Source organism: Tachysurus vachellii, chromosome 4, assembly GCF_030014155.1.
Source record: "Tachysurus vachellii isolate PV-2020 chromosome 4, HZAU_Pvac_v1, whole genome shotgun sequence".
Lineage (NCBI taxonomy): Eukaryota > Metazoa > Chordata > Actinopteri > Siluriformes > Bagridae > Tachysurus > Tachysurus vachellii.
The window spans coordinates 15,633,382-15,659,222 of NC_083463.1; the positions used below are offsets into that span (position 1 = coordinate 15,633,382).

Here is a 25,841-nt window from a genome sequence, read left to right on the forward strand (position 1 = left end):
GAGAGTGTTAATGGAGAAGTACAGAGATGGTCAGAAGGAGCTGCACTGCATCTTTGTGGATTTAGAGAAAGCGTATGACAGGGTGCTGAGAGAGGAGCTATGGTACTGTATGAGGCTGTCAGGAGTGGAAGAGAAGTACGTCAGAGTAGTTCAGGATATGTATGAGAGGTGTATGACAGCAGTGAGATGTGCTGTAGGTCAGATAGAGGACTTCAAGGTGGAGTTCGACGATCAGCTTTGAGCCCCTTCTTGTTTGCTATTTTGATGGACAGGTTGACAGATGAAGTCAGACAGGAATCTCCATGGACAATGATGTTTGCGGATGACATTGTGATCTGTAGTGGGAGTAGGGAGCAGGTGGATGAACCCCTGGAAAAGATGGAGGTCTGTTTTAGAAATGAATGTGGAATAAGCACATCTGCACAAATGGGTTTTAAATCGTGTTTAGAATGTAGTGATGGGGTCTGTGTGATGGATGTTTTCTGGGAGAGAATTCCAGAGACGTAGAGTGGTGTGACTTAAAGCTTTAGCACCTACAGTATGGTGGTTAAACAAGCAGGGGGTGTAATGAGAAGCCTAGATGAGGAAGAGTGGAGAGTACGGCAGGGCACATAGAACTGTATAAGATCTGAGAGGTATAATGGAGCAAGATTATGAAGTGCTTTAAAAGTGAGGAGAAGAATCTTAAAATCAATACCGTGTTTGATAGGGAGCCAGTGGAGTTGTTGAAGGGATGTGGTAATGTGATGCATTATGGGTGTTTGGGTTATGATACAGGTGGCAGAGTTCTGAATAAGTTGAAGCTTATTAAGAAGGCTTTAGGTTAAGCCAAATAAGAGTGAATTACAGTAGTCGATACAGGAGGTGACCAGAGCATGTGTAAGAATGGCAGCAGTTTGCGGGGTGAGGTATGAGCAGAGATGGAATGTAGCAATGCTACGGAGGTGGGAAGTAACTTGGTTTAGAAAAGATGACCTCCAAATTCCTAACCTGGGCTGAGAAAGAAAATGAGGAACCAACAATATAAAGTGAGTGACTGTTGGATTAGGACAGGCTAGATTTTGAATTTTTAAGGAGAGCCTCAGTCGTATTACTGTTAAGTTTGAGAAAGTTGGAGCAGAGAATCATCTGCATAACAATGAAAATGTATACCAAATTTCCTAAAAATGTGACCTAGGGAGAGAAGATAGATTAAGAATAAAAGAGGGGCCAGGACAGAACCTTGGGGGGCACCACTACTGACAGGGAACCAATAAGAACAGAAATATTTTATTTCACAGGTTAATATGATAGTGTGTGAATTTGTGTCAAAGGCTGCACTCAAATCTAACAGGAAAAGGATTGTTAATTGTCCAGTAGCAGCAGCCATCTGGAGATCAGTAGTAGCCTGTTTTTAGTACGGAACCCAGACTGGAATGATTCAAACAGATTATTGTAGTTAAGATGAGCATAAACCTGTGTGGCACCTGCTTTCTCCAGACTTTTGGCAATAAAGGGGAAATTTGATATTGGATGGAAATTACTGGGGTCAGCACCTAGTCTGAAATCAGAACTAAATTCTATCGAAATCCTGTAGAATGACATTTAGAGGGCTGTGCACTGGACATCCCCATACAACTTGGATTTAGAGCATTTTTGCAAGAAAGAGTGGAATGAAGTATTGTCCAAAAAAGTAATGAGTTCTCTATTCTAAGCAAAAGAAAGCTTTTCTTAAGGTATGTGCAAACTTGAACAACCAGGTTATCATAGTTTTTTCCTTCCTTAAAATCTTCTATTTGGGTTTCATTTGAATTGTTTAATTGACTAAATGCGGACATAGATTTGACATGATTTATTTTGGTTTCACTATTTTAACATGGTGTAGACTTATTATATTCACTGTTCAACCAGCTTTGGCAAATTAAATTTAACTTTAATACAATTTTCTGAATATTTATAAAATTTGAGTATTTAAAATAATCATGTTCCAAGTGTAATTATATTTACGTTATTGTTGTGTATTCATATAAGGTGAGCTGAATTAAAATGCCTCAATTTTGTATTATCCTGAATACCTAATGTGGTCATTTGTATTCTGCAACCAATATGAGAGAAAAGAAAAAAGACATAGACATAGCACACAAAATGGGGCAAAGAGGTGATTATTACCTTTAGCAAGCTACCTAGAAAATGCTGTCTTATCCAAGACATAAGTTGGTACTGTGACCCAGACCAAGGCTAGTTGTGACTTAATAAGTAACTCTCTCCATGTTTATGAATTCATGATTTCATGTTTACCTCATTCCAATACACACACACACACACACACACACACAACAAAATCCATTCTATCCTCTATAAATTTAAATTAGAACGCCTTTCGATTTCGAATCTTAATATAAAAGGTTTCTCCACATTTTCAGGGATATTTAATTAAGGAGGATAGGAGGACCAAACATGGTGGTAGAATGAATGGGAATTTTCACCAGGCAACTCTTAACTTTAGTAATTACAACTGAGTAATTAAACACATAACTAAAAAAGTGTGAAATTAAACTGGCAAATACTTCTGCAAAAGGTTGTTTTATACAAAAATCAATAAATAATATGTCTATTTATAATATATGTGGATTCATGCATATCTGGACCTACAGTACCTCTAGTCAACTACATAGTTTTACAGAGATCTAAAGTGCCATATTTAGAGTCATGTATAAGACTAGAGGAATATAGGTCAGGAGAGAATTTTGTACACTGTAGGTCTCACACTCGCAAAGCTCAAGCTTTGAAAAAACATGGGAAATATTGTAGCTAATTCACACACTATGTTTGGGAAAAAAATGTTAGCTGATAAGAATTGACACATCACAACAAAAATGTTTCACAATCAGTTGAGCTTACAAGTATAACAAAACACACAGAGTCACTGATGACTTGTTTTTTCAAAGCAATTAAATGCCTCACTTCCTCCAAGATCATGATTTACTTCTTCTGTCATCCTGTTCATTCATCGCCAGTTTACTGCCTGCCCCTTATCAGGATTCTGGCTACCAACCTCATATGGCTTGTGTCAAAATTAATGTGATGAATGCCACTAGAGGTTTTCTTGATCATTTGAAAAGAGTCGTCTGGTACAACCTTTATGGTTTGTAATCAGCCAGGGAAATTCCTGGTCTAAAGGGAAGAACAAACCTCCTCTGAAGTCCTAGATATTAGATTAATCTTCCTGTAAGTATCGTGAGCACCGAGTTTGATACTGAGGTCTGAGTGCAAGCCACCCACCTCCTGAGACTGCTATTTTCATGCATTCTCACATGGGAGAATTGTAGGCTGTCACACTGGTGCTAAATGCTTCATTTGCTCGAGATTTAGTCTGTATTGTTCTATTGACAGAATAATTGTTGTCTCTTTGAGAGGGAGAGCTCTTATTTACATACAGGTGTATTCCAATGCAGGAAGACACTTTGAATAACATCCTTGATATTTTGTCACACCACAAAAAATGAACTATTTTCTCTGAGAGCCTAAAACCGTGTTGTGCTTTGTTGTATTGTTCAATCATGTCATTATTTATGGTTACCAAAACAATATGTTTGGAAGTCATTCATGACTACAAATATATTGTGATGCAACGTGAAATAGCAGTTTCCAGAAAAAACCTAAGAACATAGAATATTGGTATTGAAGTTATTGTCAATTTTTTTTTAGCTTTCTGAATTGGAAAAGAAAGTGGAGCAGTATGAATACATGTCTCTGAGTCTCTGAGGGCCAAACCTGTTTTAGTCCCCTGTTCCCATTTCACTTGTCTGCTCTCTTACTGCAGTTGTTAATTTGATAAAATTAGATACAAAATTCTAGTTGGCATGGTGCTGCTGCAGGTAGTGCATTTGCCTGACAATGGGTTCAATACTGAGCTTAGATTACTTGTATGTATCTGTGCTATAGGTCTGTACACTGTAAGAGTCCATGGGATACATGGATTTGTGGATTGACTATATAAATGTGTGTATGTTTGTGTCTGTCTTAGAGAGATGCTCTGTTGAACTTTTATGGAATTTTTTGTGGGTACTATGAAAAGAAAATGAGCAGTGTCTCAAATCAACATGTGAACACAAGTACAAAGACGTTTCAAGAGAGAAAACTTTGTTGTTTGTGTGTATTCAAATAGCAGTTTGAAATATTCATCGTTTTTGGAGCAGTGCTACTAGAGAACTTCAAAGTCATATTGAGAAAGATGTGGAGGTGGAGGTGGGTAACAATTGATAACTACTTAGTGAGCTGAATTTGTAACACAAGGCACTATACAGATTTAGCTGGATACTCACAAGAACCATCTGGGATGCCTGGGATCATTTGGCAGACTTTTGGTGAAGATTAGTGTAGCTTCCATCTCATACCATATAAAGATCTGCCTTAAGCAGAGTAAGGTCATGAACATGAGTCTAAATGGATCAGGATCAAGCTTACAGTCATAAAGTCAGTTGCAAGAAACTGTCGCTGAAAGGCTGCTTGTGACTGTCAGTAACCTTAGGATGCACTGGTGTATACTAGTGGTCAGGGAAGTTATCAAATTGAATGAGGCCTTCTTCTATTAAACTGAGAATTATAGTAGTGAAAAAGCAGTTATAGAAGTGAAAGTTTGGGCATAGTAAGACCCTGCTGATGGCTGCAAAAAGACACACTTTGGCACCTTTGGAGGGTGACAAAAACAAGCACAAACTGTGTTGTGCAAGTACATGACAGAATTAATATCTCCTAGAGATATTAATGAGTAATAACTGGAGCATTTTAAAGAGCTTCTTAACACTGTGCCTGATATCTATGGTATATTGAGTTTTTCAGGGTTTTCCACTGTAGCTGTTACTATGGCACCAAAAACTTTAATAGTGGCAAGCTTGCATGGAAAGGCATGGTTGGAGGTGTTGAAGGCTTTGTAAAAGTTGAGGATGTAAAGTAAACACACATATTCTGTGTTGCTTGGAGATCAGGGGCATTGTCATTATTTTTGAAAAAGGTGACCAGAGGTTAAATTTATAGGGGCATCACATTCCTCAGCCTCTGCTCTGCCATCTTTACCTTGAAGAATTAAAATTTTAGCAGAAAGTACTGTATAGGTCCAGTCAATTTATAGAGTTATTGTGAGCAAAAATGAATCATATCTTTATTTATAGAAAAATATTTCTTTGTTTTCTAAGTGTTAAAAAAAATTAATAGACGCCTAAGAATTTAGCCCTTGTCCTTGAAAAAAATGTTAATCTTAACTAAAAACAGTATGGCTGCTTACTAACTGCTGTTTCCTTATCTATATCACTGTGGATTTGGAGCCTATTTTAGGAACAGTAATAACAGTGAAGCATGCATGTTATGTCTTTTAAGGGGCAGGTTGCTTAAATTGATTAATTAATTCATCCATGGTTCTTATTTGTCATTTTGTATATATTTCTCTCAATGGCAGATGTACATTCAAACGACTACTCTTACCATCTCAGTCAGCCTGAGTGCCTCTGTGTCTCTGGGATTGCTCTACATGCCCAAAGTCTATGTGGTACTCTTCCACCCAGAGCAGAATGTGGCTAAGCGCAGCACACGTAGCCTGAAGGCTGTGGTCACTGCTGCCACCATGTCCAACAAATTCAACCCCAAGTCCAACCTCAGACCCAATGGAGAGGCCAAGACTGAGCTGTGTGAGAACCTGGAAACTCAAGGTGAGAAAGTCCTTGTTGTATACCACCATGTTCTACACATTTATTTAATATAGGCTCTGTAAAATAATTGGAAGAGTATATTCTCAGTAAAAGTATTTTCCTATATGAAAACTGATGTACTTGTCATATTTTTATAATGCTGTTTGTTACAGAGGTCATATTTAAACTATTTTGACCTGAGCAACAAGCGGAAATCACAAAGTTAAATATTTGTAAATAAGAAATAAAAGAATGAGTTTTATTCTTTGTAATATTCCCTCCCACATATCAAGATGTTTGAAGACCATTTACAGAATGAACTGCTGAACCAGCCACCAATATTCTAAAAGAGCATTATAAGCCACACCATATATCATTAGTAAAAACTTAATCCTGGTGAAGTGGTTTCTGAACCTGTCCTGGGAACACTGGACATGAATATGCCCTGTATGGAAAGACACCCATTGACACCCATATGGCACACATTGACAACCCCATTCATACCAAGAGGATAGCCGTAATTACAATTCAACTACAAAAGATGCACAATGCAACTACAAAAACACAAAAAATGTCTGTTCTCTATCTTCTTTGTGCAAAGGCCTGTCATCCTGTGGATCCTCAATTTTGTGAGTTTTTTTGTGTCTGTTACATAGCTATTGTAATTGTTATATTGCATTATATTATGGTGCTTGTTTTTTTGTTTATTTTTTTTTCAAATAGGCAAGTAATTTGAAAATCAGTGTATAAATTATTTTGAGCTATTATGACAAAAATCAGAAAAGATTCCCTGAACTAGCAGGTCATATTCAACAGAATGTGAGGGTCAAGATAAAATGAGATGATCATGGAAAGCAAAGTACTGAAAATGCTTGAATTTGCTGCAGTGTTCCTTGTATTCTGTTATGCAGTAGGTACAATTAGGTCACTGCAGCAATAAGGATCCCTTTATTACTTCACAAATTTTTTGAAAATTTGTATATTTACTTGTCAGAAATAAAACTAGAAGGTAAATTGATATATTATTAGTTGCCCTTTAGTCATGAAACTCCTTGTTTACTATTTGAATATCAGTAAAATATTGGAATATGTAAATATGTCTTTGTACCTCATAAAATAGTAGTAGTCTATTCAGCAGAAATAACTTTGGTGATTATGCAAACACACTGCTCCTGGCCTGAGGCGAGCTGTAAAGTGTGTCTATGGAGAAAGTTAGCCACCATAGGCTTTGCATTCAGGGGAGTAAGAATCTGGTTCATTCTTGTGATTTAATTTATACATGAAGAAACATGTTATTACAAGCAGTTACATTTTGATTTACTGATCATACACTCTCTTTCTTTTAGGACTTAGCCCAAGACAAACATACATCAGCTACAGCAATCATGCAATGTAACAGAATGAACTGACAACTATCACATCATGATGACAGGAAAACAGGTCATTACAGCTGGTTTCTCGTATGGTTTCTATACAGACAAATGACTGGAAGAATTTGGGCAGTATACAGAAATATTCTAATGAAGGCCAAATAAAGATCCTAGAGGGACATCTTTATGTCTCAGGACATGATTCAACTTTATCTAGTTATTCCAAAGGATCTACCTAACTGTCATCCCAAGGGATCCCAAAGGATCTGCCCAACAGAAAAGCACAAGAAGCAAGTCTAAATTACTGCTATGGACCTCAGTGATCAGATGAGTTTCAGTGCAAACAAGCAAGAAACCTCCTGGATAAGAACTTACAAATTGTTATGAACAGTGGTGCATGTGTTAACCAGAGAATGTAAAAGTAAACATGTATGCAATGCTTCTCTGTTCTAATTGGTATTTGAACAATTACATGTCTGTTTGCTTATTCAGAAGAGACAGTGATTCGACCCTATGGATTTGCAATGGACAATATATTGCATAGAAATCAGCCATTCCAAACATCCTTTACTGATTGTTCTTCAAGTCTGCATCTTCATTTCCAACAACCAGTTCTAGCTTGGTCAGACACGTTATTTTGATAATTTAAATGATAATTTAAAATTCCTCTTCTTTTAGATAGAGAAAATAAACAAATGTTAACTGTTATCTCTTGGTGCAGTCCAATTCAAAGGGGAAAAAAGGTGGCTAATACAGACTTGGATCATACTGGATCTCAATGCACAGCTGTCACAAGAGTCAAAGATAGGCCTAACAGTATGGTATTTATTTCTTCTAGGCCAAGTCTTATGGTATGGTATCAGTAATGCAGTTGAAAATAATTAAATTAACAGTTATGAAATTTGCAATACTTTGGGATTTGTGCCCCATTGAAAAATACAATATAAGCCACAAACTCTCAGCTACTACACAATTAGGTGCATCTACTGTAGTCGTTGATTGGTTAAGACAAGCCATACAGCTCCTGACTTTAGCAAAGCCCTCAGCCACTAGACAGTTTGGTCTAATTGTCTTCTCTGACTATCAGACTTCTTTTAGCTGAATATTCTTTCAGTAACAATGAGGTGTTCAAAAACCCTAGGGACAACTCTAAGCCTGATACACTCACACCATGTCATCAAATAGTATGTAGTTTTCTGTGTTCCTAAGCTGGTTACTTTCCATTGATGGACAGAATAGGCTGATAAAGTGTGTATAGGAGCATGGGCTATGTCAATAACTATATACAACAACAACAACAACAACAAATCTATATGTTCCAGAAAGAAATGTCCAATGACTGTACCTGCAAAGTGGTTTTGTGCAAGAAATAAGAATACTAATAAATATATTTTTATAGGTAACCCTGAACTGATGCCATTTACTGTGGAGAAATCTTTGGATCCAAGGGTCATATGATAATCCCTAAATGAGTTCTAAAGTCCTGAAAATAAATCAAAGTGTGATTAGTCATGCTTTTTCTATATTACAATTTCTTTGCTACAATTTTTCTATTGTCTTTACCCATTGAAAACAATGATCGTTAAAATGTGCTGAACAATAATCCTAAGAATAGGACTATAAACATTCTTAAAATGATTGACAAAATTTTTAAATATATTACTATACTGTGATCTAATCTTTGTGTGTGTGTGTGCACTAATGTATTGAAACATTTGATTGTTTAATTGCAACTCTGTATAATTGTGCATAAATAAAGAGCAAATAACTGATGTCACCTCATTGTTGGGAGGGTCTGCAATTTTAATACTAGCTGTGGCTCACAAATAGATAGTCGCATATGTAACTACATCAGGTTATGTATGTAATCCCTGAGAAGGGAATGAGACGCTGTGTCATGGCTGACGTTATGGGAACGCTACTTTGTGGAAGTTGTATCTGAAGCTCTTTGTGAAGTATTGCACTAGGTTGCATACTATGCACTTTACTTTTTAGTCCATAGCTCTGTGTTGTTGTTTTATTTATGCTACTATGTGTTGTCTTATGTACCCCTTTGTTGTTCTGTGTAACACCATGAACCTGGAGAATCGTTTTTTCATTTCACTATGTACTGCATCAGCTATATATGGTTGAAATGACAATAAAAGCTCCTTGACATGACTTGATTTGAAATCAAGCAGATTCATCGACTCGGGTAGGTCATGTGACAAAGCAGAGCATGCCAGCAAGACCATAAAATCACATATATGTCACATTACTCTTGCTTCTACTTGTCTGAAGGAAGCACGAAAGAACACCTGGAGTGTGGCAAGTGATACAGCATATTTTTTCTTTCTCAGGGAACTGAGTTACATACATAACCTGGTGTACTTCACTTTTGAGGGAACTCAATGCCGCATCATGACTGACGCTGTGGGAATCGCAATAACAATGCCGCCACATACTGGGAGGTGTCTGTCCCACAGGTCATCAGATGCAGTCTCACCTGCGCCACCAACTCATGGGGTGGAGGGCAGGAGGCCTGCAGACGACTGGCCATTATGTGTTTTTTTGTGAACGTATCCCACCCTGAAATGCAGGGCAGACTTGATCATTCCAGAAGCAGACTCTAGGCAGGAGAGGGCAACTGACAGGGCCCACAGAACTCCAAGGAGGCCAAGGCTAATAGCAGAGCTGTTTCCAGGGTTAGAAACTCCTCAGAGGCTGACTCCATTGGCTCAAAGGTGGTTTATAGCAGCCACTCCAGGACCACTGAGAGGTCAGAGGGGGGGAGGTATGGTATGCAGGAAAGCTTTAGCTGCCTAGACCCTCACAGAAAGAAAGAGGTGTGTCTACAGGAAATCTCGTACTGCACTAACTGAGCTAGATCCTGACAACACAAATTACACCAAGCTTGAAAGTTCATAGTGTCCATATCCTTCCTTGGTTTAGGAGTTGGTCCCCCTCAGGGGCCAAACCAAGAGGTACCAAAGCTTGTGGCAGAGGTTGAGAATCACCCCTGTGCCTGAGAGAGGAGGATCTACCTGACAGGAAATCTCCAAAGGAGCACCATCCAGAAGGGAAACTAATAAAACATACAGATACAGTACAGCTTCAGCTGTTTGTACCATTCTCTTTTTAAAGAGAAAGCCACAGGGTACCATGGGTCGCCCCCTCAGAGGCAAACAAATCCACTTCTGCCTGGCCAAAAATTGTCATATGCATTTCACCACCTATGGGTGGATATGACATTCCGCAGACCTCAGACCCTCTGCCCCTGTGTTAATCACTCTCAGCAAGAGAAATCTGGTTTCTACATAGGGCAAATTCTGGTGTGCCAACCAAACAGCCAAACAGAGGGTGTGAACACACCCTAATGATCAATGTAGAGGAGAGTTTCAACACTTGGCCTCCATTTAAGCAATCTGTGTCCTAAGAGAAACAGGAGGCCTTCCAAATGCCATGGGAGGGGCTGCCATCTAGGTCCGCTCCCCAAGCTAAAAGATAGATATCTGTTTACCTGGGGTCTTTCCACATACATAATGCTGTCATGTGTAGCAGACCCAATGGAAGAGTTTGGCCGCTACTGCCATAAACTGAGCACCCTCTGTGCCTGGGAAATCTCTTGTGCTCATGCATGATGCCTATGTGAAAATAGGCATAATTTGGTGTTGCCCTGTCCTTATCAAGAAAAGATGGCTGTAAAGCCAGAAGCTCAATCTGGGAGGGGAATATGCTTTACAGTACATCCCCTTTCTCAGATGCAAGAGTATATCCTCCTGGAGGAATAAAGTTTAGTCTGTGCCAGTGATAGTGGACAACGCACCTTAAAAGAAGAACAATGGGAGGTGAACTGGATTCTGTAGCCATTTGCCACAGTATCCAGAACCCACTGGGACACATCATGGAAGCTTCTGCCAGGTGGTCTGAGAGAGGTGTTAGCCTCTCTCTGTTATCACCTTGCCTGGTGCATTGAAACAGCAAGCTGGCATGGGCTAATTCAGGAGGCATTGACACATAAGGAGCATGAGTGGGCATGGCTGAATCCGGGAGCACCAGAGGTGGCAGGGTAGGCAGCAGTGGAGATGGCTCTTAATGGACATCCCTAGAAATCCTAGCCCATGGGCGTCACGATTACTTTCGATTCCAGGTCCTTTCTCACCTGAAAGGCCTGGAGGGGCACCTAAAAGAAAAGTTTGCTTAGTCAGATTGCCTAGCAACCAGTGCAGCCTTGGAATGGCAGATGACATGGGCTGTCTGCTTTGTGTGACAGAGGGCTAAATGAGTGGCTTAGCATACAAGCTTCTTTAACAGGTCAGCCTGGTATGCCTCAAAACTGCCTTTGTGTGCAGCACCACATTGGCTTGACTTGCAGGGCTTCAATGGGAGCTCAGACTTTCTCCATGCAGCCAATGAAGGGGGAGATATAGCTCGCAAGTGTCCCTTCAACACTAGGCATTACCACATACCTGTGTTCATATAGGCCCACAATGGCTGAATAGTTAGTAGTGGCCAAGGAGAACGAATGGGCAGAATAAGGATTGCTTAGAGCAGACAACGCTAACCTTTTGATTGGACCAAGCTAAGCTAAGCTTAGCAGCAGTGCATGTAATCACCTCCAGGATATCTCTGAACAACATAGAACGTGGTGGCTATTTGAATGCTGCTTGCTCCTTGTTGGCCATCCAGGTCGGGAGAAATCATAAAGTGAGCACTCAGAGCCAAAGCAAAGGCATTAGACTCCGATACCGATAACTTAACCTGCAACCTTCATGACCAAAGCCAGCTCCTGTCAGGAAGCAATTCCGTGGCATAACGCTCATCATTGCCCACATAAAACTTTTCAAATTCCGATGAAGACAATGATATTTTCTCGTATTATTTTCCTCATTTGGGTCAGGAGAAATTGCAAAGCGAGCTGAGGTGGCGATTATCCAAGTGTGGAGAAAGGACAAGAGAAAGGTATCACCCGTCTTTTGTTATTTTTTTTGTGGCAGCAGATGGGCGGGAAAAGTTTCCATGGCATTCAGCCAGCTCCCTTGAAAGCCACGCATGCATCGGGCCATTCACTTGCTGAAATGTTTGCTCTTTCCTAAACTTTCTCATATATATATATTCTTCTTCCCTAATCTACACAGCACTCGGCACAAACATGCACAGAGCACTTCCTGAACAAAAAGAAGCTGAATTTATGACTGACGTACATGCCCTTTTACCTAGCCAAGCTGATAAATTGGCATGATTTCACACAGAGCTTTAGACACAACTTCCACAAATAAGTATTCCCAGCATTGAGTTCCCTTTATACATACACACATTCAAATGGCTAACATAAACAACAGGTATGGTGAGTCACCTGAGTTGTTCAAATAACCCGAATACTTCTAACAAAGTCACACAGTGATATAAATACAAATTTAATTCAATACAAGTATAATGCACTATAATGATCGCTAGCAAAAGGGCAATTATTAGATATACTGTACCAATTCTAATGTGCTGTAGTATGGTGAGATGGCTGACACATACACACTTTAGCATGTCAGTCCCTGATGAAAAATTTGCATCTTTAGAATTGGGCAGTGTGCCAAATAATACCAATAAGATGCACAATCTTCCATTTAAGGGCATAGGCCAGTGTGCTGGAAGCTCTGCTAGTCTGCAGTTCTCATTTTTAAATTCTGCTTGAGAGACTAGACCCACGCATGCATGATAATATCTGCTACATTGAGGTAATAGGGTGGCTAGCTTCATAGTGAATCTACACTTGATGATTAATTGTGCCTGCTTCAGATACACTACAGATACAGTGTAGTTTGTGTCATTAAATAGACAGTGTTGAATATTTAAAATAGATATTAAATATTCAATATGAATATTTAAATGGCTGACCATAGTTGAGTTTTTATGGAGAGAATACTCATTTTTATCAAGAGAATTTATTGGTATATTAGACACCTCTATGTCACTGCTTGCATGAGAACAGTACGCCATCCAATAGGATCCGCCAAGAAAAAGTGATGTGGTCAGAAACAGGGTATAAAATGTACCAAAGTGTTATAGTTTAAAACTGCATACCTGCATAAGATCAACCAAAAAATAAAGTGTGTTTAATAAAACGATTTGCAAATATACACCATATTAAAAGAAAAACAGCATCACATCCTTATCTAATACAATTGTACCAGCCCCACACACAGTGTAATTCCTGTGTGGAGATTTGTCCACCCCTTAATAATATCTGGTAAATACTATGCTTATCACCATCCCTTTCTATTGATAGATGTGGGGCTGTATGTGTAGAAATGGGACTGATAAATTATGCATAGAAATAGACAGACTACAGTCAGTAATTATATACTAACAGAGTGCACTTATATGTAGGTGGACCTGTTAAAACATCCAAGGAGTACAGTAGATAGATACAAGATGCAGTGTCCTCGATAATTATGTAAAATTCAAAAATTGGCAAAATGAGCAAAGACAATTATATAAAATAAACATTACACACAAAAACATGCCAATCCAACAATAAGAACAACTATTTTATCATAATTGTAAAAAATCTTCAAACTACTAAGTAATAATATTTTCTCTCATAAATATATGTGCAAAATGATTAACATTCTAAGAAATATTTTAAACTAATGCAAACAAATTATCAAATATTTTCATTTGTTCTTAGTCCTAAGAAACTCTAATGTTACTTTTAGGGTTTTCTAGAGTTTTGTTTCCTTGAGGCAAGTATGAGGTTGCACACATTACCATTTGAAAAGCCAAACGAAATATAAAATGTAGACAGGTGAATGTTAACCTACTGTAATCAGGTGTTGCAAGATTGAGTCCTAATACCTGAAGGTTTTATCAATTCCGTCATTTCTAAAGCTTTTTTTTTTATAGGTTTTTGGATAAAAGTCTAAAATAAATGGCTAACCCTAACCCATGTGTATCATGTTTAGCAACTAAAGCAGAGCATAACTAGATAATGAGCCAAAATAAACAAAGCAATGGTTAAAGAACACAAAACACAAAATGCAAAGACCACTGCAGTCTCTAGAACTGAACCCGTTGAGTGAATTGCTTAAATGTCAAGTCAAATCAAGAAGCTTTTATTAAATGTAACAATATAAAGGAGTTTAAGATGTTTTGTATGAAGCAGAAGTCTGAAATTGCTCTACTAGTGTCTCCAAACTTGTTAGAAATTATAGGAAGACATTAAGTGTTATTATTTTAGGCAACTTTCACAAAACATTAATCATTGGGGTGTTAATGACTTTTTTTTGTTGAAGAAATTGCACTACATAAAAAAAGTTTTTATAATTTAGAAATTGAAATGTCTTTGTATATTTAAGATGAAAATATGAATGTTATTATGTGTTTTTATTTTTTATATAGAAAAGAGAGAGAGAGAGAGAGAGAGAGAGAGAGAGAGAGTTTTGTCCTACATTTTATCTGTCATTTTATTTTATTTTATTTTATTTGATCTTCATGCTTTTGCAATATTGTATGCTACCAATCATGCTTACATCATAGAGTACTTTAAAACTATAATTAAAAATAGTAAACTATAAAAAAATAAAACTATAATTCAAAAAATGATGAATGAATGTTTGCATTACGTTCTCCATATCAAAATCATTTAATAAACTGTGGATAGCATTTGTTGTTCACATGGCTAAGAGGCAAAATATAAATGTAAGTGTAAAGTAAACCAACACTATAATTACATTGTAGTGGATTTGGTTTATTTCTTTGTTAGAGTTGTTTTTAGTCAATGCAAAAGCAAATTAAATTTTCTATTTAAAAAATGTCTCTTAACAACCTTGCCCAATTCCTCTAGTTGACTAAAGAATGACAAGAATGCTCACAATTTTCCATTAATGATTTAATTATTCAATTAACAAGCAGATCTATTCAATCTGGCTTTTACTGAAACTATAATAAACAAATAGAAAAGCAGTCAATATTAGCTATAAGTGTGTTAGTTATTACACTGAAATCATATGTATTTTATAGTGAAATGAAGTGCTAATTCTTATTTATAGCTTTTAGCTAAATCAAATTATAAGTTAGGGGGCACGGTGGCTTAGTGGTTAGCACGTTCGCCTCACACCTCCAGGGTTGGGGGTTCGATTCCCGCCTCCACCTTGTGTGTGTGGAGTTTGCATGTTCTCCCCGTGCCTCGGGGGTTTCCTCCGGGTACTCCGGTTTCCTCCCCCGGTCCAAAAACATGCATGGTAGGTTGATTGGCATCTCTGGAAAATTGTCCGTAGTGTGTGATTGTGTGAGTGAATGAGAGTGTGTGTGTGCCCTGCGATGGGTTGGCACTCCGTCCAGGGTGTATCCTGCCTTGATGCCCGATGACGCCTGAGATAGGCACAGGCTCCCCGTGACCCGAGGTAGTTCGGATAAGCGGTAGAAGATGAATGAATGAATGAATGAAATTATAAGTTAAAGATTTTCTCCTGTGTTGTACTCTCATGTTATGTTTTGTCATGAAAAAGGTTTAGAGGGCCAAAGAAGAAATTACACCTACAGTATAAAGTCTAGTCTAGTTAGAATATCATGATCAGTTAAGATAAGTGGGTAGTCAGTTTCAACTCTCAGAACATGTTTGAAAACTAAAACACCTAGACACCTAATGAACATTTACACTTTAGTTCTATTTTAAATAAAAATACACAAACTAGACAGCCTGATGAGCTTGAGGTCTCATTTGAGTGGAATGAAAATCCAAAGTAACATGATACAAGAAGTAGAGATTAAGGATTACTAACAACCAACTGAGCAGTAGCCCAAAGCCTTAGCCTGTAAGTCAACATTTCTATATTTGCCATTTAAAAATCTTGTTTGTAGAGTGGTACAGTGGGTCGAGTTCCAACCTCACAACTCCGGGGTTAACAGTCTGAACTATGTAGGTAGTTTTGCATACATTCCCCTCATCCATGTGGATTTCATCTGGGTTCTCCGGTATTCTTCCACTTTACACCATCCACCGTTACCGGGTTAAACTCCAGATTCAGCATTTCCCTCAACAGGAAAAGGCAGTTGCTATAGATAGATAGATAGATTTTCCATTTAGAATGTTTAGTATACAATTATTGTTTTACAATGTATATAATCTTATATATTCTAATGTGTATTTTAAAGAATATATTTCATTGCCATTTTCCAACAAATGTATTATTGTGAAGCACAAAATGGAATTTAGACACAAGCTTTGAATTTCTTAGCCAATTGCAAAAAGTTGCAAAATATTGATTTGTATCTTTATGAATGTAGTCCATTCTCCAGCTTTGACAGAGGGTTGACAGAAGTACACTTTTTTTTCAGGTGATGGGAAATTTCTGGGGGAAATTTATGACCTGGTAGATCTTTAATATACCTATTAAAAACTAAAATGTTTTTAAGACATTGGGAGACTCCTAGTGGTTTAGGAGGTTATTGCAGACTTGTGATGATTCGTGATCACCAGATTGTCGCTATAACGTGTAATATGTGATATTTTTTACTTGTATTAACAGTATATTGTTAGATTTTATGATGTTACATGAAATTTCATCTAAAATTGAAATTAGAGTCAATACTGATTTAGTAGCTAACCTAAAGCAGTATCACAGCAAACTTAAATTCGGGTGATTCATATGATCATTCAAAAGATTAGTGTCTGAGAGAAATATAACATGCTTGACACATATGAAGTCATGCAGCATAAGACTATATAGTATATTATGGCAATAGTAATATTATGGTGGTTGCTTATATTTCCCTTTAATGTTTCTACTTTCATCCAGAACATTTTCATTTTCTAATTCTGTCAAGGCTTTTCTTATTTGCTGCAGGGCAAAATAAGCAAACACACAAAACGTGTATTTCAGAATTATCAGTATTTGTATTTAGATACAGACAGTATTTGAATTATATTAAGCATGTTACATTTAATTTCCCATTTATTAATTTGACCAGTGTTTTACCCAGAGACACTCAAGAGCACAATGATCAAGAAATTTCTAGAACCTTTTTGGCAGCACTGAAACTCTACTTTTGGCTTTTCCCGTTAATGGTCGCCACAGCGAGTCATATACTTCCACCTAACTCTATCCTTGGCATCCTCTACTCTCACACAAATTTACTTCATGTCCTCTTTTAAAACATGTATCTCTCTCTTTGGCCTTCCTCTTGACCTCTTACCTGGCAGCTCCATCTCCAACATCTTTCTATCCCTCAATATAACCATCTCCCTCCTCTGTACATGTCCAAACCATCTCAGTCTAGCCTCTCTTATCTTGTCACAAAAACAGACAACCTGAGCTGTCCCTCTGATGTGCTCGTTCCTAATCCTGTCCATCCTCGTCACTCCTAAAGAGAACCTCATCATCGTCTCTGCTACCTCCATCTCTGCCTCAAGTCTTTTCCTCACTGCGACAGTCTCTATACAGCATAGCTGGTCTCACTACTGTCTTATACACCTTTCCTTTGACTCTTGCCAACACACTCTTCTTTCACACTTCAACCCACCTGCACTCGCCTCTTCTCCTCTTTTCCACATTCCCCGTCACACTGGACAGTTGAAACTAAATACTTAAATTCCTGCACCTTCTTGACCTCAGCCTATAGCATCACTGTTCTACTTCCCTCTGTTGTATTCTGTCTTACAAATCTTCAGAGGAAAAGCAGACCTCCATCTTTCCATGTGTTCCTCCACCTGCTCTCTACTCTCTGCTCTCTACCGATCACAATGTCATCTGCAAACATCCGTGTCCACGGAGATTCCAGTCTGACTTTATCTGCCAACCTGTCCATCAAAATAGCAAACAATAAGGGACTCAAAGCCAATCCTTGATAAAGCCCCTTCTCCACCTTGAACACCTTGAAACATACAGAAAAACAAACAAACAAAAAAAACAATGATCAGGTGTTTGTTTATCTTGTTTATGACCACTAAACAATTTTAGAAAAAAATCAGTTTAATAAATTAATATGTTTAATTTAGTATTTCAAACATAATCTACTTAGATCTTAGGCCACACATACAAAGCCACTACAAATACAATGAGGTGATAGCTAGAATAAACCACACTTTAAAATACACATTTGAATAGAAATTGAATATTTTAAAATGTTAAAAAAAAAAAAAGATTTTAATGTTTTAATTTAAAACATGATCACAAAAATATGGGAATCAGGAATTAGGAATTAGGAATTAGGAATAGGAAAACATGGGGGAATATCCAGGAGATTACACTGAGAACAACATAACCCAGAAGAAATGAGAACAACATAACCCATCCCAGTGACACCAGATAATAGGATTATATGCTATCATTGTAGACATTCAGAGAAAATACAAACAGCATAAAATATGCTGATATTTATGATATTTCATATTATATACTAAATTAAAAAATCGGCAAAGGACTGTCTTTATGATTTCAGCACCAATTCATGAAGATAAGACTGTGTACAGTTAGTAGGTGAGTTACAAGAAAGCTCCAAGTGAAGGAAGAAGAAGCCCAGTAATAGTATCAATTAGTTTGATGTATAGATGCATACAGGGGCTGAAAATTCACTGTAGTCTAAATATACAGTTCAACATACAGAAAACATATTATTATTATTATTATTATTATTATTATTATTATTATATAAACATAAAAAGCTCACACATAGGTAAAAAGCATGAACACTATGATCTTACATAACTGAGTATATACAGTACATGTACAATATTTTCGCCTACATATTTTGGGTTTGAAAATCTGTAGCCGACATTTTATATTAAACCTTCTGTAAATAGGACAGACTGTCTTGTTTTCTTTTTTCCCTCTTGCCAGGATGTGGGCCTCAGATTGCTCATTAGAGACCAACACCCAGATTTCTGTAAAGCTGCTGACAATGTTTGTTAAAAAAATGCTATACAAATAAAATCGAAGTGAACTGAATTCAATTTATTTTGCTCTGAGTGCCTACCTACAAATTGTCCTTGTCATGCACATTTATCAGTGTCCTGTGTTAATCATGACAGTATGTAATTCATGTAGATATTGGACATATTCCAGATAATGTGACTAGCTCAGCTGCATCGTCGGCAGCTATTACAGACCTGAACTTGGCACCAGACTCAGATGAAAAGGCAGCTGGGATGATGTTTTCCCAACCTAATCAAAAAACTTAATCATCATACAGATTCATTGCTGAGAAAAATATCTCACAGTGATTCAGTACGAGACCATGAAGGCAGAAACAACATATAGAGGGGTTAATGTGAACACCCATTGTTATACTGTAGGGTTTAAAAATATTTGTGTAGGCTACTGTAAAAAAAATAAACGTTGTGATTATCATTTATTTATTTTTAGTTACTATATATTGTCTAGGTAGCATGCTAGTATGGAACAAATTGTACTCAGCAGTGGTTAGTTTAAGATATTGTAATCTTTACAGCCTATCTCTTTGGTGTTTCAAGAGCAACAGTTTGCACAATAATAACTGTAAACAAAGAATAGCAGGTGGACAAAATTCAAAACTTAATAAAAGGAACAGTCAAACACTAAGAAGGATTGTGTCCAATCAGCACAGAACTACCACAAGAAGATTCCATTAGAAGATATACAGAAATTGTATTAATCTATTCCAAGAAGGTTGGAAGATGTATTAATTGCAAATGGTGTTCCAATACCTTATTAATAAACATATATTACATATTGTATTTCTGTTCACATTATTTTTTGAACCCCTGTAGTACCATGCCTGACATAATATAGATTGTTAGATCATCTATACATTAACAGTTAAAGAGAAACAAAAATGCACTCACAGAAAAGGAAGAGCAGAATAAGTCCACATACAAAATTAAGCCAGTGTTCACTAGTTTTAATGTGATATAGTGATTGTTCTATTGCACTGGAACCAGACTCACAACATGGTGACATTTCCCCACTGTTTATTGTCATCAAGGGAAATTGAATCGAGCAGGCTATTGTCTCAAAGCAAGCATTTGTAGGAAAAATTTATATATATAAATTTATATATATAAATTATTTTTATTTATATATATATATATGATATAAAAATTTGAGAAAAATGTATAAACACTTGATTTTCTGAAATATTATTTTATGTTAATTTTTTATTAGCGTGTTTTACAAAATAACCAAGGCACTTCAACATTTATGTTGCGTAATACACAGTAACCACTGTAGCAAAAGAAGATAACTAAAATTTCTGAGGGCTAAAGCTATCAGTAATTTGTAGGAAGTGTAGAGGCACATCCGCGGCCACAGGATTTTATCTTTGTCCACTCTACTTCCAACAGTCTCTTCCACAGTTCAGTAACCTTAGTGGTCAGTAACTTTATTGCCAAGGATTTACCAGACATTTTCAATCAGGTGTAGCTCAGGACTCTCTGCTGGCTGCTTCATTGTTTCAAAGTTCTTAGCTTCCAGGAACTACAAGTACCCATTTTTTCAATGCGACAAAGGGCATCTTCTTGCATGAAAATTGCAGACTGGTGGGAGATGCTCACAGGGAAGGAATTGCATGTTGCCAAAGGAGGTTCTGATAAACAATTGCATTCACACTGCCTTGTAGCTGCATAAGAGGCTCACCCTCCCACTGCAGAAAACATCCCCCAAACCAGAACACCTCCTCATTCACCTTTCACCATTCACCTTTAAACCCTTTATGCACTTTTTCCAGTCTTTCCACAGTTTAATGCCAAACATAATGGTTCCTACTGGACCCAAATAAATTGCTTAATTAATTAATAAATTAAAAACTTTTAACCAGTTGTCCTCTGTCTACACAACATGCTCCTCTGAAAAGGATAGTCTTTTTATTCTTTCTGCTGATGTGATGCTTGGTCACTTTAGAGTTGGCTTTCAGCCCGAATTCTCTTAAACTGTATGATGTTATTAATCCTCTGTTCATCACTGAACTGGCAAGCAAATCCAGCTATAGTGTTGAACCAATATTCCAGTGAGACTCTCCAAATTATCCTGCCCTCTCACCTGTTGTCTTATGAGCAGCCTTTTTGTAAGACTTAACTAAATTAGTCACTGTAAAGCTGCAACAGATTTGGAATGGCTAACTTCTTTTGCAATGGTCATCCCTTTTGGCCTTTATCTGGACACCTGCTTTCTCACGGTTTCAGTTCACCTTAGAGCAAAAGATAGATAGATAGATAGATAGATAGATAGATAGATAGATAGATAGATAGATAGATAGATACTGTAGATAGACCCAATCAAACAGATAAGACAAATATATTATACGTGGTAATTTTTTTTTATTCAGAAAAATGTTCGATTATTATATATCTGTGAGAAGCAAAAGTATGTGAAACTCATGAGGGTCCTATTTTATTTAAAGAACTTAAATATATCAAAGTCTGATTTTCATGACGTGTAATTTTTGGAAGTAAAGCAAAGGTTCACAAACAGATGTGTAATTCTGGATCATTTTTCTCAATAACTAAATGAAGAAGTGTAATATTGTTGGCACATTTGTTTGATTGTGTTCACTTTGTTCACTTTTAGGACTTGTGTGAAAATCTGATGTTTTGTAGGAATTTCTAAAGGGTTTACAAACTTTATTTAAGAATAGTGGTCATTTGAACTCATTAATTATCACATAGTTGTTTGACTCCTTTTTAAAACCTAATGATAACTGAAATCACCTAAACAACCCTGATCAAAAGTTTACATATCCTTGAATGTTTGGCCATATTATAAACTCACAGGTTGACACACAGAGGTTTAACCCTAACCCTACTGCCAGAAGAATTATTTGGAACGCAAAGAAAAACCCACAAGCATCTTTGAGAGAAATACAGGCAGCTCTGGAATATGGTATGATATACTAAAGATTTACAGGAACTGGAGGCATTTATCCCAAGATGCATGGGCAGCTAGATCACCTGAGAGGATTAAGGACCTCATGCACAATTATTACCAAAATCTACATGCGAGGCAATACACAATATTAAAAACTAAAGATATGCAAACTTTTGAAAGGGATTCTTTCCCTTTTTTCTTTTTTTATGTTTTGTTTGATTGTGACTATCTATCTCTCTATCTATCTACCTATCTGTCTGTCTGTCTATCTGTCTATATAACTGTCTATCTTTCTGTCTATCTATCTATCTATCTATCTGTCTATCTATCTATCTGTCTGTCTGTCTGTCTGTCTGTCTGTCTGTCTGTCTGTCTGTCTGTCTATAAGTTGTTTATCAGTTTCTGTTGAAATGTGATTACAGACTTTCCTTTCATCATCTTAGGCATTATTTATCTATTTTAAAGACGTATGTCAGTATTAGTACTACACTTGATATTAGCCGTGGATATAGGGTTGCCACCTTCAATACAGAAAAATAAGGGACGCCTGCCGCAGCAGGTGCCACACCCCTCGGGGCCACGATGACCACAGTCCCGATGGTGTGCCAGTGGTGGTATATCATAACTTAAAACATGTATTCATAAAAATATTAAGATTTATACCAATGGACATTATAATAAGATATCTGCTATTGAAATCAGTGTGAACAGATGCACTCAGTCTCTCACTATCACAACTTAAGTGGTCATATTGAATACACAGCTATGACAATAATAAAAATACGCCAACAAAGTGTGACTGAGAACATAAAAAAATAAGCTTTTGGAGGAACTTGTGAGATGTGAACCATATTTTATTAACTTATTATTAAATTATCAGATCCATAACTTAGTAATTATAACTTGCAAACTTGCAAAAGATCTTCCATGAACATAATAACATCAGTGGATGTATATCAGTGTATCAGTGAATATCAGTGGACCAGAAGTAGTAGTGTGCAGTATTGGAGCATGGCCTACTTTCTTTTATAAGTGTACTTCTTGTCACTCCGTTTCATATGGATTTTCTGTCACTCTGACTCTGTCAAAAGAACCGGCGAGGTGGCGTCCTGCCCTCCTCTGACTCTGATTGGCCGTGATTCACGGCCCGTAACCCTAAAACGAACCAATCAAACCAATGATGGCAACGAGTATTACCCAATCAGGGGCAGAATAGGACACGTCGCCACACAATGCGGGTGGGGTGATTTGCATGGGATGCTGTATAATGTGGACCTATGTAAAATACGGGACAAATCGCCTCCCATATTGATTTGATACAGGACGCGTCATTTTGCCTGTAAATACGGGACGATTCCGTTTTTCACGGGACGGGTGGCAACCCTACGTGGATACGAGATCATAAACAAAGTTTCACGCGGAACCTTTTTTTCGCCAATTTGTTTCCGATCGACTCTTCCGCTCTGTGCTCGCGTGTACTTAGCTACAGCAATAAGAATCCCTACTACTCAGCTATGGCAGGGTCTGATGTTTTGCGCACTTTACTTTACACAGTAAACACCCTCCTGCAGCAGGAAAAATACAAAGCCGTTCTCGCTGTGCTTAAAGGGTTCAGGAATGGCGCCGTGTGAGTGTTTCTGTTCCTGAGAGTTAGTTTGTACACATTTTTGTTTTGTTCTATTCATATATCGTTTGTGTTTTCAGTTCTATATCGATTTTTTAACAGCTTTGAATTGTTTGAGTAAAAAAAAACAATCACAGACACATTGTAATATCGCTTGATTAAAAACACTGGCTTTTGGTGTAGTAACTTGTACAACCTCTGTGCTAATTTAGTGAATAGACAAATGGGGCACAGGTCATTGTAAATAAAGCTCATTCATTTCAGTCCACAAAAACTACATTGCTGTGATACACATCACCGCACTGTGCCGCCTTTTCTCCTTCTTCTTCATCTCTTTTTAAGCTATTCGGGTATTTTAATGTGTAAATGACACCAAATACACAAACAATACAGTGATTATTTGGTCACAGTAGTGTTAAACGATAGCACTGATTATTTTCTCCTTATCCAATCACGATAATGACAAGTCTGTTATTCTAAAACTAATTACATTTATTCATCTGCTCTCGGTGGGGTTTAATATAAGTGTTTTACAGAAATGCTTTACATGAGTTCATATTCTCTCTGGCAGCTATTCAGTACTAATATACTTATACCTGCATGTGGCTCTGTTCAGAATTAGCATACTGCAGTGTTGAGAGTTTTTTCCTGTATTGTATTAATACTGTATTGAGTTGGATTTAGTTTGAATGATGTTCTGATTGTCATTCATCTTATTTTACAGATACGGTGCCAAGATCCGGGCTCCACATGCACTGGTGATGACATTTCTTTTCCGAAGTGGCAGGTAAAGCAGACTATTATACAGATGGAAGTTAAATTAGCTTGTTGAGTTGCAGCTTAACAGTTGTTTAGCAAATAGCTTTTTACTATTTACTATCTAATGTCTAATCCAGTACTGCTTGATTGTATAATGCTGTTTGTTGAAAATATATTATTAAAGCCAACTGTTAGTTATTGTGTGTGTGTGTGTGTGTGTGTGTGTGTGTGTGTGTGTGTGTGTGTGTATTCTGTCTTTACATTCTAGCCTTCAGTCCAAGCTGAAAGCTATAGCCCAGGCCACGTATACACACTCAAGGAACCTAGCCTACTTTGTATTTTCATATAAAGGGCTGTTGGCACTTCAAAAAGGCATTCAGGGAAAGAGTCTTCAGTCTCACTCATTCTTAGCTGCTTGTCTTGGAGGTTGGCTGGTATTCGGGGACAATAACAATATAAACAGCCAGGTAAATTATAAAATTTGCATATCAATAGATATGAACATTTGATGTGAGAGAAATATAAATGTTGGTTTAATGCAGGATGACCTTTCCTTGACTGATCTGTAGATATGATCTTTGTGTGCTCTCTTGAAATATGTCTGACACATTATCTTTTGCTCCCTAGATAAACATGTACTTGCTGTCTAGAATTCTGTTTGCCTTATGTCGTTTGGCTGTGGAAAAGGGCTACATTCCGAAGCCCAAAAGAGACCCCTTCCCACTGTTTGCCATGTTGGTGTGGGGCATCGTCCTCTGGCTATTTGAGTACCATCCTCACACACTGCAGCCATCACTCCAATCTTCTATGACCTACCTCTACCATGACAGCAACACATGGCACGACCTCTCTGATTTTCTCATTTACAACAAACCACAGATTTAATCTTGTTGAACATGGTTCTCTATTAAACTATTACTAGTGATTATGGTCAGGAAACAGTACAGAGTAGCTGTTTTGGATTATGGCTTTTTAATGACAGCCATCAAATCTGCACTTTTAGGTAATGTTCTCTATTCTAATTTCAAGTGAACATATGATAACCTCTGATTTTGTACTTTTTGCACATTTGTAAACTGGTGTTCAAAAAGAGCTTATTTCATAATTTGCTAAATGAAGAACAAGATAGAATTTGAACACAGTTGTTTTGTTAATTTTCATTATTAACTGAATGTGTTTTAAATAATTAACTGTGTTGCCAGTGACAATTTTCTTGCTCTTTGGTGTGGGGGAATGTTGAATCTCCTGTTTGAACTTCATTTCCTTTGCAGAATTGACTGCAAGCAAACAGTTTCTAAACTTGTCAGTCAGTCCATGACACTGTACAATCAATCAAGCATAATTAAATTTAGTTTATGACCTTTTTGGGTGATTTTGGTCCCCACTGTAGCAGCTAAGCAATTAGGGCCAGTTTAATCATGATTTAAGGGTACTGATATGCAGCTAACACAAATTGACATTTTATATGTAACCATTAAAGATTAGTTAATTGCTATCATTGACATCAATTTTAATTGGTTGTTTTGACCACATTTGAGTATTATCAAGGTTGAGGATATGAGGTATTTGTTTTGAACCTGAAGCAGAAAATAAACACTCATCTCTCCATCAA

General features: G+C 37.2%; 2 protein-coding genes across 2 annotated transcripts in view; both read left to right on the forward strand.

The window, feature by feature from the left end:
* LOC132844504 (metabotropic glutamate receptor 4-like) overlaps positions 1–7,175 on the forward strand; it is an 82,697-nt gene extending 75,522 nt beyond the window's left edge. The window contains exons 9-10 of the mRNA XM_060868002.1: positions 5,435–5,684; positions 7,010–7,175. Coding sequence (XP_060723985.1) covers positions 5,435–5,684; positions 7,010–7,059 — 300 coding nt within the window. The 3' untranslated portion in view covers positions 7,060–7,175. The remainder of the gene's footprint in view (positions 1–5,434; positions 5,685–7,009) is intronic.
* Positions 7,176–23,292: 16,117 nt separating this feature from the next.
* On the forward strand, positions 23,293–25,841 carry pxmp4 (peroxisomal membrane protein 4). Its single transcript, XM_060867098.1, has 4 exons — positions 23,293–23,473; positions 24,195–24,257; positions 24,498–24,696; positions 24,857–25,841. The coding sequence occupies exons 1-4, from the start codon at positions 23,361–23,363 to the stop codon at positions 25,112–25,114; spliced, it is 633 nt and encodes a 210-aa protein (XP_060723081.1). The 5' UTR covers positions 23,293–23,360; the 3' UTR covers positions 25,115–25,841.